Genomic DNA, 14,135 nt, shown 5'->3' on the forward strand with positions numbered 1-14,135 from the left:
GGGCGGGGAGGAGGTGTGTTTCCCGGAGAAAACTTGTATTTCTGGGATTCTTGCTAGGAGGGCCTGGCCTATCTGACCTCCTCACCCTTATCCCCAACACACATACTGCTCATCGCTAGGGGGACTTAATACTGAATATTTACCTCTTCTGTTTTAGATGCACAGGATACAGAGATAAATCAGACTCATCTCTGGTCTTGAAACAAGCTGGGACACAGAAAATCACAGGATAAGGTCCGCCATGAGGAAGCACAGGGGACTAAATAACTCCGGGTATGAAAGCCCTCGCAAAGGAGTCATCTGAGTGAATCTTGAGGTGAGCAGGGGTTTAGATAGAAGACGGGAACAGCATTCCAAGTGGAGGGCACAGCACGGGCAAAGGGAAAGCGGTGGGAGAACGCACGCGGGGCACATCATCAGCCTTCTCCGTTCTCGGGCATTCACCGGCCCCCGGGAGCCTTTGTGCCCGTTGAAGCAGCTCTACATGCTGCAGGTCTCTCATGGCCAGAGCTGAGGGGGGCCTCCTTGCTCTACCCTTGCCCTTGCCGCAAGGAACCATCCCAAACCATCCCTCCCCACTGATCCAACTACTCCTACGTGCTCCTCAGGGAACTTGGAACTTCCTCCTCCTAAGGCAGGAGGCCTGAGGGGGCAATCTCAATGCCTACTCTAGGCTGCCTCAGAGAAAGAGCCACACAGTTAGTGGCATGGCTTTTGGCCCCAGGGAATGACAGGCCACAGACCCACCCAGGCCCTCTACCTTCATGCCCCCACCCACGGTGAGCTCCCTGCAGGCGCACATGAAGACACGTGACACAGCAGAACACGCAGGGCCAAATGTTCCCTTTATTATGGTTCACTCAGTTACCACAAACAGACACATTGGCTCAGGCAGGTCAACTGCCACCTGGGGGATGGTCTGTCTCCCAGAAACAAGGAGGAGCAATGGGCACCCAGAGACTGCCAAAGCAGGTCACTGGCAGGCCGCAGACCTGAGAATCCCCAGAACTGGCCTGGGCCCTCCTCTACCCCACCCCCACACCACACCATCCCGCAGAGATGAATCTGTGCCCAGTCCCCACTTCTCACACTAGTTCCTTCCCCAGGAAAGTGCATAGTTGCCTGGAGATGCAGCATCCCAGGGCCTGAACAAACCTGGGCCACACATGGGTAACAGGCTTTCCCAAGGGTAGAGTCAGGGTGTGACCATATAGGTCTGAGCCAGGAAAGAGGAGAGGCAGGTAGCATAGGAAATCAGTTGAAGGTGATACCCAACAGGTGATGGATGCTAGGCTGGCAGCTGGACCACAGCCTCTCCGGAGCTACCAGAGAGACTAAGGGAAAGGGAGCCAGAGGTCTGGGGTAAGGGAGAAGGAAGGGGAGGAAAAGCCTAGACCTAGGGTCTCTTTTCAGGTGCCAGGGACTGTGACAACTGCTTTCCAGAAAGAACATGGGAGAGCAGAGAGGCAATTATACTCTGTGGCCCAAGCCCAAAGGACCATTAGGAAAGAGAGGCCCCTGGCTCCCCTTATAGGGCAATGAAGTACCTGGAGCTCAAAGCTCAGAGTGGCCTGGAAGCCCAGGTATTGGGTTCCAAGCTGCAGTCAGCCCAGAGTAGCCAAGCGGGGTTTGGTTTTTTTGTCCAAATAGCCCAGGTAGGCTTCTGTTGGGAGAGGGGAGGTGGGAAATGGGCAGTTCTGCTCCTTGGGTGAGAACCCTCTCCACTCCAGGCCTCAGACAGAGCTGGGGCCTCTACCACCAATGTTCTCACACTGCTTGGAACAGAACAGCCCCATGGACTTGAAATCACTTTCCTGAAAAGGCAAGGAGGTTCTGACAGGGTGAGGAAGGGCCAAGAACCAAGGTCTGTAGGCAGAGGGGAGCAAGTTTTCTTGATTTAGGGGGAAAAAAAAAAAAACTAAACTAAAGCCAGAGAGCCTCCCCTTCCACCCTGCCTAACCTGAAATCCTATTTAGGCCATTGTGCTTACAGCTAGGACTTGGCCTGTGCTTCTTCCTGGGCCCTAAGTTCAAGTGCCCAGAATGCCCTGTGACCAAGAGCAAGCCAGGGTCGGGGAGGCATGCTCCCTTCCCACTGGGCCCCGCCTGCCTTCTCCTTTGACCTTCCCTCCAGGCCTAGCCCTCCGAGCCCTGTCCCTCCTACCAGACCCAAACAGAACAGCTACTCCTCCCAGGAATCCAGTGATCACTCGGAAACACCTAGATGCCCCAGTGGGCTGGGGCCAACCAGACCTCCCCTAGGGACCAATAATTACTGCAATGCCCTCTTCTCCAGCTGTGCCTTTATACCTGACAACTGCCGGACATGACCCAGCTCCTCGGGGAAGGCAGTGGAATCTGCCATCCACAAGGGCAGAAGCCACCTGGCACATGGTGGGGTCAGGGTAGGAGAATCAAGCCACAGCAGCCGGGGTATGGGGAGGAGGCAGAGGGCCACAGGCAGAGGGGCTCCAGGGGCCTCTGGGGAGAGGAGGAGGAGAAGACAGGGGAGAGAAAAGAGGAGCCTGCCTCTGCAGGCCAAGCTCTCAGAGCCAAGGAGACCAATCCTGTGTTTCCATTCCTTGGGAGTCAAGGACCTAGGTGGGCTCTGCCTCTCCAGCTGTGTTCCCCTCCCACACCAGGGCTAAGGCTCAGCTCCCCTGTCAGCTTCCTGGATCTGGGAATCAGATCAGATTTAGGAATCTGGGCTCAGTCTCAGGAGCAGACACAACTGAGATACTCAGCCTTAGGGAAAACAAAAGCCACATGGGAAAGAGAAAGACAGACCCTGGGCAAGGGAAGACAGGACAGGGACTCTGACAGCAGGGAAGAGATGAGGGAGGCAGAGGCCGAGGGAGGGGAGACCTGGATGGATCAGAAGGAGCAAGGGGAGATCCCCTGCCTGTCCTCACCCTTCCACCTGCCACCACCATGAGTGCTAAATTCTGTTGCTTCCCAGGAAGACCAAAAGTGGAAACAATCTCAGCTCATGAACCTAGGGAGGGGCCGAGCTTTCTGCTATGCGTCCCCCTACCCCATGAGGGGTCCCTGGGCCAGGGTCAGAAGGGGCAAGTGGGGGTGGAGGGCTGGTTTAGTTCTAAACATACATCTAGCACCACAACAAGAGACCTCCACTGCACACTATTTCACGAGGGGACACAGACAGCTACTACCGCACAGGACAGCTCCACGTGCAGCCCACAGCTCTCGGAGTGCCAAGAGCACAATCCAAAAGGTGGGGAGCAGGGGACAGACATATACATATATACATATATAACTCTGATTCTTTATACAAAGTGGGGGAGAAGGAGAAAAGGGAAGGGGGAACCCTGCTTGGTCACCACAACAGACGATGTGGCTCGAGCCCCCTGTCCCAATGGCCCCAGCCCTGCCTCCTGTTGGCTTGGCTGGTTCACATCTCATTGGAGTATGTGTAGTTGGGGGTGGCGGAATACTGAGTCTGCGGTTGATTCATGGCACCCTGGGCCGCCCCCATGGCTGCATTCTGGGCTGCCTGCTGCACATGCGGATTCTTCCATGCCCCCGTGGTCCACTCCTCCTGAGCTTTGCTGAAACTCCCCCCACTGCCCCGGTAAAATTTATGAACCTGTAGGAAGAAGAGCATGAAGAAGGGTTAATCAAAGGGAAGAGGCGACCCATCCAGGAAGCAGATAGGACCATTTGTAAAAACATAGTCCTCCCTCCCCCTCCAGGCCTGTGTAGGAAAGTCTGGCAGGCAATTCCAGAGTGAGACCCTTAGAAGAAAGACCTCTGGATCCCCTTGTAACTTGGAGGAGGGGTTGTTTCCGATCACAGGCTCCGCCCAAAGCCACCCTCTCACCCTTGAGGGGACCATGTACCATGCTGAGGGCGATGAAGGAAAAGACAGCCACGACTGTGAACATGACCGTGGGAATGAGCATCACCACTGCTGAGCCAATGTTCGTTCCGAAGAAGGAGATGGTGGCAATCCAACCGCTGTGGGAAGAGGCCGGTGGTGGGGCTGTGGGCAGGATGTGGGGTGCCCAGGGACCACCCCACTGGAGCAAGGGACTACCTCTCTGCCACAGGGAGGAACCATGTCACTGGATTCAGAGGGACCATCTTACTGACCCCGTGTCAGTGGCCCAGGAAGACCCCGCCCCATAGCTCAGACATGCCCCTCAGACTCAAGGCTTCCTTTTCCTGCGTTTTCCCATGATGCTTGACATCCCTCGGCCCCCCAGTAACCACGGCCAGGTTTTCCTTCCCCTCTGATGCTATGGCTGTGCTACTACACTCTCCTGAACCCTCTCATTCTCCCAATAACCACCCAGCGCCCTGCGGGCTAGGAAGCATGGCACACAGAAGTAAGCGCAGGACATGCTCAAGGTGCCAGCCCGACCAGCCCCAGCCCAGACCCCTGCCTCTTACCAGACGCCCCAGCCCGGGATGCCCACGGCCTGGATGATGCTGATGACCATCTGGGCCATGAAAGTGAAGAAGAATGCCATGAAGCTGAAGGAGCTGTCGGTCCTGCAGCAGAGGAGATGGCTCCTGTCACCCAGGCAGAGGGCCAGGGTTTCCCTACCTTCAAGGTCCCCAAGCCCTTCCAAGTTTAAGTGCAAAATGGACAGAAGACCCTTAACGGCCTTAATGGAGAGGCCAGAATAGGCCAGTGTTTATCCATAGATCTTTGCAAGGTTCCACATGTTAGGCCTGTGTACACAACATTACACAGGGAGGGATCTCCTCATGAGTGGACAACCCTTTGGTACATGGGAGGCTGGCCCTATTGGCATATAAATAGATGGCTCCATTGTGGCAGGAATAAACAGTCCCACTGTCAAGGGGATGGACAGCCACATGGGCACCAAGACAGCTAGCGCCACTAGTACATGGATAGATGGCCGCATGGGTTCAGAGATGGAATCCCATTGCCACTAGAGTGGACACCCTATTGGCACCAAAATAGCAGCTAACTGGTACTTAGATGGATGGCTCGATGGGCAAAGAGATTTAAGGTCCCATTAACATTGAGATGGGTACTCTACAGGCAACAAGACAGATAGCCTTGTTGGTACATGGATGAACAGTCCCATTGGCACAAAGATTGAAAACCCCATTTGACACTAGGTGGACACCCACTGGCACCAAGACAGCCAGCCCCACTGATACATGGCTGGGTGTCCCTTTGGCACAGAGTTGGATGACCACATTGGCACATGAATAGTGTTAGTGATCCATGGATGGCTGGTTCCACTGGCACATGGATAGATGGTCTCCTTGTCACCAAATCAGTTAGCCCCACTGGTACACAGATGGGCAGCTCCACCAAGACAGGCGGCCCCATGGACAAAATTCAACATGCAGCTTCCTGGGGAAGGTGTTGGCAGAAGACAAAAATAGGCCTGTGCTCTGTGTTGCCCCCACCCAAGGGTAGCGTGAGAAGGGAAGGAACTAAGAGGAAGGTCCTGATTCCTACTCTCTCACCTCAACCTGGAGCCCCCAGAAAGCCCAAGCCCCACCTGGTAGTCTGAGCCAAAGGTGAACAAAGGAAAGGAAAGTGAGTTTGGGGGATGGCAAAAAAAAAAAAATGGGAAAGGAGTAGAGAAGAGACACGGGAGATGGGCATAGACGGGGCTAGGAGCTGGGGTCAGCCCCAACCACTTACTTGAAGGCTTTGTAAATGGGCCGAAACCAGCAGACGTAGGAGCAGGGTGTGAAGAGGATGAGCCAGAGAAAGGCGAGGCCAAAGTTGGTGGCTCCCCCGCCTCCGATCAGCCACGCGAGACAGCCCACCAGGTTCACGGCCAGCGTGACGCTGTTCACTGCAGGCCCAGGAGCACATGCACACAGAGACAGACACCCAGGCCCATACAGAGACACACGAGCACCCAGACATGGTCAACACAGACCCACAATCAGACAAGCACAGAGAGATGCAAACAAACACGGATATACACACACAAATGCAAGCCACATTTATATGTTCACACCCATACGGAAGACCCACAGTGCATATCGATGCACACACAGAGACATACAAGACACACACAGAAGGAGAAGGAGTACAGGCTGTAAGAAAGCAAGCTGGGAGTTCTGACCAAGCCCTCTCCCCAGACCCCCTCCTAAGGATCTGAGAAATCCGGAGAGCAAAGGGTCTCCAGGGAGCAGAGCTTCTGCCCGGCAAGCCCCCTTTAAGGGATTAAAGCCTCAGGGTGGTAGAAATGCTCTTCTCCTTATAAGGCAGGGCATGGTGGCTCATGCCTATAATCCCAGTGCTTTAGAAGGCTGAGGCAGGAGGATCGTTTGAGGCCAGCAGTTTGATGCACAGTGCGTTAAGATCGCACCTGTGTATAGCCACTGCACTCCAGCCTGGGCAATATGACAAGACTGTCTCTATTTAAAAAAAAGAAAGAAACATCTCTTCAAGCCATTGTACCGTCTGCCCTGTACTTAAATGGGGCAGGCACTGGTGTCTGGGATCTGTTTTTATTTAATCTATTTCTCAGGCAACTAACAAGTCATCTGCTCCAAGAAGCCTTCCTCCAATACTGCAACCTTTCATCTCCCATCCCTCTGACCTTCTACAGAGGGTTGCTCTCATGGGCTGCTCTCATGGTTTCCCAAATACGGATCCCAGCCCATCAACAACATTAGAAGCTTCCCAAGAGTGGGACCCAGGCTCCCCGTTCTCTGTCCCCACATCTTGCTGCATCTAGAAATCACAGTATCACTGAGACACTGCCAGCAGGGACCTCGAAGATTCCTCATTTTACAGATAAGAAAACTGGTGCTGGCACTAACACACACCCAGATCTTCTCGTATCAGGGCACTCCCTTCCTTGAACACTAGGCTGAGTCCACAAAGACTGTTGAATAAACAGAAGAAGGAAGGTTCAGTCTTGGCCTCAAATAGCCAGCATCCGTGGGCCCGTCTTCTGAACAGAGCCCCTAAGCATCTCAAGGATTATACACATTTCCTTGGGAGTAAAGCACCCAGTGGGCACCTAGTAAGGACTTAGGGAGGTATTTATAGACCTTAAATCCAGCTTCTGGGTGAGATCTTCCCAGGAGCAGAGCTCCCAGAGCCCATGTCAGGGGGAGTGCTCCCCAACTCTGGCCTGGCCTGGCAACCCTGTCACCTGTGCAGATACACCCATCTCAGGGCCCCTCATAGTGAGGGTGGGCATTTCTTCTTGTGCGTTTCAGCTATATTTCCTCCATTCCTGTTCACTGCCCAAGCATTTCTTGGAGCCTTGGTGTTCTTACTGGTTTTATTTGCTTTTTACAAAGAAAAGGCACCAGCCCATCAGTACACTGGCTAACATTTCTCTCGTCAGTCCCACCTCTCTCCAGCTCCCTTGCTCTTGTGCCCTTGCTGAAATTATTCGGCTACCTCTCTGTAACAGACACCCACTGACTCGGCCACTGTGTCTTCACTCCTCTCCTCGTCCAGCTTAGATTCCATAACTAATTACACTCATTTTCTTCTTTTCTCCCCTGCCCTGTCTTCGGGTCATACTCACCCTGTATGAATATAACTCCATCTGTATGTGAGCTGAATGTCACTAAGAAAAAAGGGGCACCACAAGAAAGCCTGGCAGGACTATAAATTCAAGGCCACCAACCTCAAATGGGCCCTGTGCATGGCCCAGAAATCTTAGGGGCCAGGTCTCTTTGGAGACTGTCCTCACCCTCTCTCCACAAACATGCTCTCATTCTGAGCCCACCCTCCCCAAAGCTCCCACCCCCACTCCTACAACATATTTGATGGAAAAAAATGGAAGCGAAGCCGGGCATGGTGGCTCACGCCTGTAATCCTAGCACTCTGGGAGGCCAAGGCAGGAGGATCGCTTAAGGTCAGGAGTTCGAGATCAGCAAGAGCAAGACCCCATCTCTACTAAAAAATAGAAAAAAAAAATTAGTCAGGCAACTAAAAATAGAAAAAAATGAGCTGGGCGTGATGGCACATGCCTGTAGTCCCAGCTACTTGGGAGGCTGAGGCAGGAGGATCACTTGAGCCCAGGAGTTTGAGGTTGCTGTGAGCTAGGCTGATGCCACAGCACTCTAGCCCAGGCAACAGAGTGAGACTCTGTCTCAAATAAATAAATAAATACATAAAAATGGAAGCCATCAAAAGTAGCCTCCTCATTTTCTTCCCAACATCTACAGACCTACCTACACCCTCTCCCCCTACCACCTACTACCCTATTCCCTCCTCTCTCAGGTTATATGGTGAGAGATCCCTTCTTCACCTAAAGGACAAGCCAGGACTCGAAATTGAGTCTGTCTTCTCCCATCCTCTTCTGACCATGCCAAGAAACACCTGCTGCAAAGACAGCATGCTTTACCACGTTCCTGGTACACACAACCACCTGCCCAGATAAGCAGCTACGTGCAGGCCTGACTCAAAACAACATCACACATGGCAGACCCCAACTGAGGTCACATTGCCAGTGTCTCAGGTTCCTGGGGCTTGTACCCGGCACAAGAGAGCCAGCCCGCCCTGCTTTCACATGCCTAAGAGATACCTTCTGGCCAGCCTCGGCATAGCCAAGTCCCATCCCCCCTAAGATGACACCGTTCCCACCAACCTGCCACAGACTACCAAAAAGAGGGCCTTTAAACTCTCAACATCAAAACTTTAGAACACCAGAAGTCTAGAACACTAGACTCTTAAAAGTACAGGCCACATAACACAGAGCTGCACGGAACCACAGCAATCACTCAGCGAAATCTATCTTCCTGCAGATGAGGAACCTGCTGCTCCGTAAGTAGCGACCAGACAAACTCGATTTCATATCACCCAGCTCCCAGATGAATGCTCTTCTCTTTGAGCAATCTTCCAGAGAAAGCAAGAAAAACAAGATTTTTAGGGGAAGGACTCCTCTCCAAATCAAGAATCCTGAGGTCCTCACAGTTATCAGAGGTTCCCTGGAGAACTGCCCCAGTGGGAAGGGGAAGGGGAAGTGAGAAAACAGGAACCACACTGCAAAGAAGGCCCCATCCAGGTGCTCTGTGAATGGGAGATGGAGGGGAAGGGAAGGAAGGAGAGGCCTAGGTAGTGGGCCTAAGGGAAACTGAGGCCCAGCTGGCGAGTTGGCCCATGGGAAGAGCCTGCTGGGAGCCTAGCGGGGAGAGACTTACTGGTCCATGCAGACGTTACAGTGGGGCGGAAGGACAGCTCGGCCTGCAGCACCCACCCAGCTACCCAGCACCCACCAGGCTTCCTCCCTCCTCCACTGCCCTGGCCACCCCGTCCCCACAGCACTCACGCATCCAGAGGTAGTAGAGGCGCTTGGTCATGCTGAGATGCTGGGGAGGGATGTCTGCCTCGAAGTCTTGGTAGAAACATGGCTTCAGCGGGATGAATTTGGGCAGTGGTGGGAAGTTGTTCACTTTCTCTGTGGGTGAGGCACATCGCATGGCATCACCTCGAATGTCCCCCTCCCTGCCAATCCAATGTGCCCATCCGTACTCTGCCTGGACTGCCTGTGGCCGTCTGGCCACTTTGCTATCCCCTGTGGCCACTGGCCACTTTGCTATCCCCACCAGCCATCCCGACTTCCCCAGGTTTGCCATGACGATCCCCAAGTAACCAAAGGCCCTGAGACAGTGTCACTCAGAAGAGTAACAAGCAATAAATACTGTCCTTCAGGTGAGGCACCCTCCTCAGCAGAGGAAGTGGATGGGTGAGAGTCTAGGGATGTGGGTTCCAACCTCCACGCCAACACTCATGCTCTTGGGCAACTCATTGGCCCTCCCCGGACCTCAGTTTATCCAGTGGGGTGAGGGCTGGGCTAGATGGTCCCTAAAGTCCAGCTGTGGCTTTCTATATGTCTGAGCTTTAGAAACTGGACACAAAAGGTCTCAGCGTGTTAGGAAACAACGGTGACAGAGCGGAAGGGGCCGAGCCACCCATGCTGCCAATCAGTCAGATGCTCAGTAAGACGAGGATGTCAGGATGCTGAATCTTTGGTCCCCAGGGTCGGAGATCTGACAGGGCTAGACAGGGTCATGTTGAGGTTCTCAGACAGACTGGCCTGAGGAGCGGGGGAGGAGGGGAACCTTGGGACATGGGTCAGAAAGAAACTGCCCTCGGAAGACTAGGGGAGGTACATCCTATGCTGACTTTCGTGTCCTACCCACATGGCCCGCCCTTCCCCTTACCTGCCATGGTGGCACCAGCTGGCCCAGCGGCCTGCCCACGCCTCTAGTCCTGACCTGGGAGGAAAGAAAAGCCAGAGAAGGATGAGGATAGGGGCCCCGCCCAACCCAGTCCCTCTCTCCGCCCCGCTGGGCTGTAAGCTCCCTGGGGCAGGACCCACACTCCCACGGTGTGACACTCCCACGGTGTGACACTCCCACGGTGTGACACGCCCAATAGAGGCAGCTCCCCACCCCCCAGAGGCACCCTTCCACCAGCTACATCCTTCTAGCCACTCTCGCCTTTGCCCCAACACACAAACTACATCCTCAGAAAACCCCATTCAAGGGTAGGAAAGGAACTGGGAGGGGACCTCATGCAGGGAAGGCCCGAGGGACAAGAGGAAATTCTATTCCTTGACTGTGAACACAGGCTGAGCCCCTTCCCTCTTGCCTTTTGCCCTCAGTCGTTTGCTCCCTTATTAGGACCTAGCATGTGCCGGGCGCTGGGAGAGAGCATGAGCAAGACAGACGTGTCCCTGCCCTCCCCATGAGAAGCCAATAACCTCTGCAGTAAATCATACAAAAGACAAGCGCAGCCGCCATGAAAACACCCGCTGTCTGTGCGAAGTGAGCTATCTGGTCTGGAGAACAGGGCAGTTAAAAGTAAGCGCTAAGAGAAGACAGGAGCACGAAGAGGAGTCCCCGCAAGACGGCCTCTGGGCAGGGCAGAGGGACACCTGGTCGCCCTTACCCTCACGCAGGAAGGAGCTTCACGCCCTGTGGCCAAAGCATCGAGTGCAAACGGGGAGGCAGCAGACGGCGAGGTGGGCAGGCTGCTGAGACCCTCAGGAGGCAAGTCTGAAGGGGCCTGGAGGTGGGTTCGGGGAGTCGGGGGACCGAGGCCGTCAGCGGGACTCACGCCCGAGTGGAGGACGGAGCCGTCATGAGACGCCTGCGTGGGGAGACGCGGGGTCCAGGGGAGGACAGGCCGCCACGCGGCAGACCCCCAGGCTGTCCTGCAGGCTGTCCCGCAGGCAGGCGGCCGGAGCACAGTGTGCCACACGCGCAGGAGCTCCCCGGGAGGCTGACACCTTGAGGAATCGTTGGCGAGTTAGGCCAAGGCAGCCCGTGAGCAATCGCTTTGTAAAACGGTCACTGTGGCGGACAGACTACAATCAGAACGGAAAATGGCCCGCAACCAAGCGCCGAGGCCGCGCAACATTGGACAGGTGGGCAGGGATTTCCCTGAAGTTTTAAAACAGGCAAAACTAATCGCTGGTGTTAGAAGTCAGGATAGTGTCACCCTTTAGGGAGCGGTGACTGAGGGGCACAGGACCAGCCTGGGATGCTGGTTACACAGATATACAGTTTTTTATATTTATATGTATATATATATCACATACACACACATATACACACATATATATACATACAGTTATACAGCATACAGTTACAATTTGTGCACTTTCTTGTGTGTTACACTTCAATGAAAAGTTTGCTTTAAAAAAAAAAAATGTCTCTTATCATTCCAGTCAGATTCCTCTGGATCCAATTAAAAGTTTGGACAATTACAATCTTTTGTGGCCCTATTGTGATATGGGATCAAATACAGATATAAAGACCTAGTAAAATCTAGCACAAAAAGGAAAAAGGCATAATAGAGATATTCATGAAATGATACTCATCCACAGGTGCATTAATTGTAGCACTGTTTGTAATAACAAAGGATTGGAAACAATCTACATGTCTATCAATAGGGGACTGATTAAGTAAATGGTACAGTCATACAATGGACTGTTCCACAGCTATTTTTAAAAATGCTCTGCAGCTGTTGAAAAGAGGAAGAGGCTCTCTATGTACTGATATAGAAAAATCTCCATGATCACTAGTAGTTGAAAAAAGCAAGATGTAGAACAGCCTGTATATTAGCCTTTGTATTAAAAAAGGGGGGAGGGATAGAATTAAAAAAAATTTCCTTTTGATCCAACAATCTTACTTCTAGCTATTTATCCACAAATAAGAAATAACACATGTTATTCAACTTAACACTATTTGCAATAGCACAATGATGAAAGCAACCTAAACGCAACTATTTGCATATACCAGGTACATGATGCAATGGAGTATTATATACATGTAAAAAAGAAAGAGGATGAGCTCCGAGAACTGCTATGGAATCATTTCCAGGATGTGCTAAGTAAAAAAAGCAAAGTACAGAAGAGCATAAATAGTATGCTACCCGTTATATAAAAAAGAAGATGAGCCAGGTGCTGTAGCTCATGCCTGTAATCCCAGCACTTTGGGAGGCTGAGGCAGGAGGATCACTTGAGGCCAGGAGTTCAAGATCAGGCTGGGCAACATAATGAGATCCTGTCTCTATAAAAAAATTTAAAAATTAGCCAGGCATGTTGGTAGCATGCTTGTAGTCCCAGCCACTCCGGAAGTTGAGATGAGAGGATTACTTGAGCCTAGAAGTAAAAAGGGGAAGAATACGCACATGAATTAGCTTATTTTTGCAAAAGAAACACAGTAAGAATAAATCAGAAATTAATGAAATAGTCACCTAAATGATGGAAGGGCTAGGATGAGTAGAAAAATTTCCTTGGGTAAAGCTTTTCATGTACTTTTATACATATAATGACTTACATATTAAAAAATTTAAACCAGAAAGAAAAGTAAACTCTAAAACAAAAACAAATTAAGCTAATTGTACACTAAATAGATAATGCAGCCAGGCGTGGTGGCTCACGTCTATAATCCTAGCACTCTGGGAGGCCAAGGTGGGAGGATTTCTTGAGGCCAGGAGTTCGAGACCAGCCTGAGGAAGAGCAAGACCCCCTCTCTACAAAAAATACAAAAATTAGCTGGACATGGTGACACATGCCTGGAGTCCCTGGTACTTGGGAGGCTGAGGCAAGAGGATCACTTCAGGCCAGGAGTTGAGGTTGCAGTGAGCTATGATGACACCACTGCACTCCAGCCTGGGTGACACAGCAACACTCTGTCTCTAAATATTAATAAAAAATAAATAAAACAACCACACACAAAAAAAAGAATTGGCCTCAGTAACTTGGGATCACAGTAATCTTAGAAAGACATATCTCAAGGGCAAAAATAACTGGAAAGAAATCTTGAATTTTAGCAAGTTTACTGTTACCGTGGGCACTGCTGTGATTCTGAAACGTCATGTATACTACAGGAGAGAGCAAATGAGTAAATGTGTTGATGTTTTGGGGAACATGGTTCTCACTGCTGGCGTAGGGAGACAGAATATGGAACATGGGAAGGTAAGAAAGAGACTTATGTTATCAGATTCATGGTAGAGGTACCAGTATGAACTCATGATTTTAAAAATATATATGGCTGGGCTGGGCATGGTGGCTCACGCCTATAATCCTAGCTGAGGATTAGGCAGGGAGGCTGAGGCAGGAGGATTGCTTGAGGTCAGGAGTTCCAGACCAGCCTGAGCAAGAGTGAGACCCCTGTCTCTACCAAAAATAGAAAAATTAGCCAGGCATGGTGGCGTGCACCTGTAGTCCCAGCTACTGGGGAGGCTGAGGCAGGAGGATCACTTGAGCCCAGGAATTTGAGGTTGCTGTGAGCTAGGCTGATGCCACAGCACTCTACTCAGGGCAACAGAGTGAGATTCTGTCTCAAAAAACAAAAACAAAAACAAAAACAAATAAACACACAAACAAAACAGCAGCAACGACAAGAACAAAATGTATATAAATATATGGCTGGTCCCAAGCCAGGAGAAGGAAATATAAGAATATAAGGTTAGTCTGGAACATCTTGTGGTACCAAAAACAAGAAAGTACTCAAAACTAATGGGGCAAGTTAAAAGGACACGGGAGCCAGTTTCAAGGGGCTAACACCTGCCAAATTTCTGACAATTAGAGTAACAAAAGTAATAATGACAGTAGTATGTTATACTGAATTTTAAAAAAATCATGAGTCCAACGTGACATTATTTTTTAAAAGAGAGGGAAGAAGGAAATA

At 51.5% G+C, this 14,135-nt stretch overlaps 1 protein-coding gene across 1 annotated transcript; it reads right to left on the reverse strand.

Annotated features, from left to right (window-relative positions):
* Positions 1-3,386: 3,386 nt before the first annotated feature.
* Positions 3,387-12,245, reverse strand: SCAMP5 (secretory carrier membrane protein 5). The gene is made up of 8 exons (XM_069491880.1): positions 12,237-12,245; positions 10,885-11,085; positions 10,155-10,197; positions 9,260-9,388; positions 5,653-5,809; positions 4,413-4,514; positions 3,860-3,977; positions 3,387-3,606 (listed from the first exon to the last, which is right to left on the reverse strand). Exons 1-8 carry the CDS (start codon positions 12,243-12,245, stop codon positions 3,412-3,414), a joined length of 954 nt encoding a protein of 317 aa, XP_069347981.1. The 3' UTR covers positions 3,387-3,411.
* Positions 12,246-14,135: the final 1,890 nt, after the last annotated feature.

This window comes from Eulemur rufifrons, chromosome 2 (genome assembly GCF_041146395.1).
Source record: "Eulemur rufifrons isolate Redbay chromosome 2, OSU_ERuf_1, whole genome shotgun sequence".
Lineage (NCBI taxonomy): Eukaryota > Metazoa > Chordata > Mammalia > Primates > Lemuridae > Eulemur > Eulemur rufifrons.

Coding starts and splice junctions, on each gene's coding strand:
- SCAMP5 (XM_069491880.1), bottom strand. Junction 9,389..10,154: donor AGCTGGTGCCACCATGGCAG/GTAAGGGGAAGG, acceptor CCTCACCCACAG/AGAAAGTGAACAACTTCCCA. Junction 5,810..9,259: donor CCTCTACTACCTCTGGATGC/GTGAGTGCTGTG, acceptor CTGGGCCTGCAG/TGAACAGCGTCACGCTGGCC.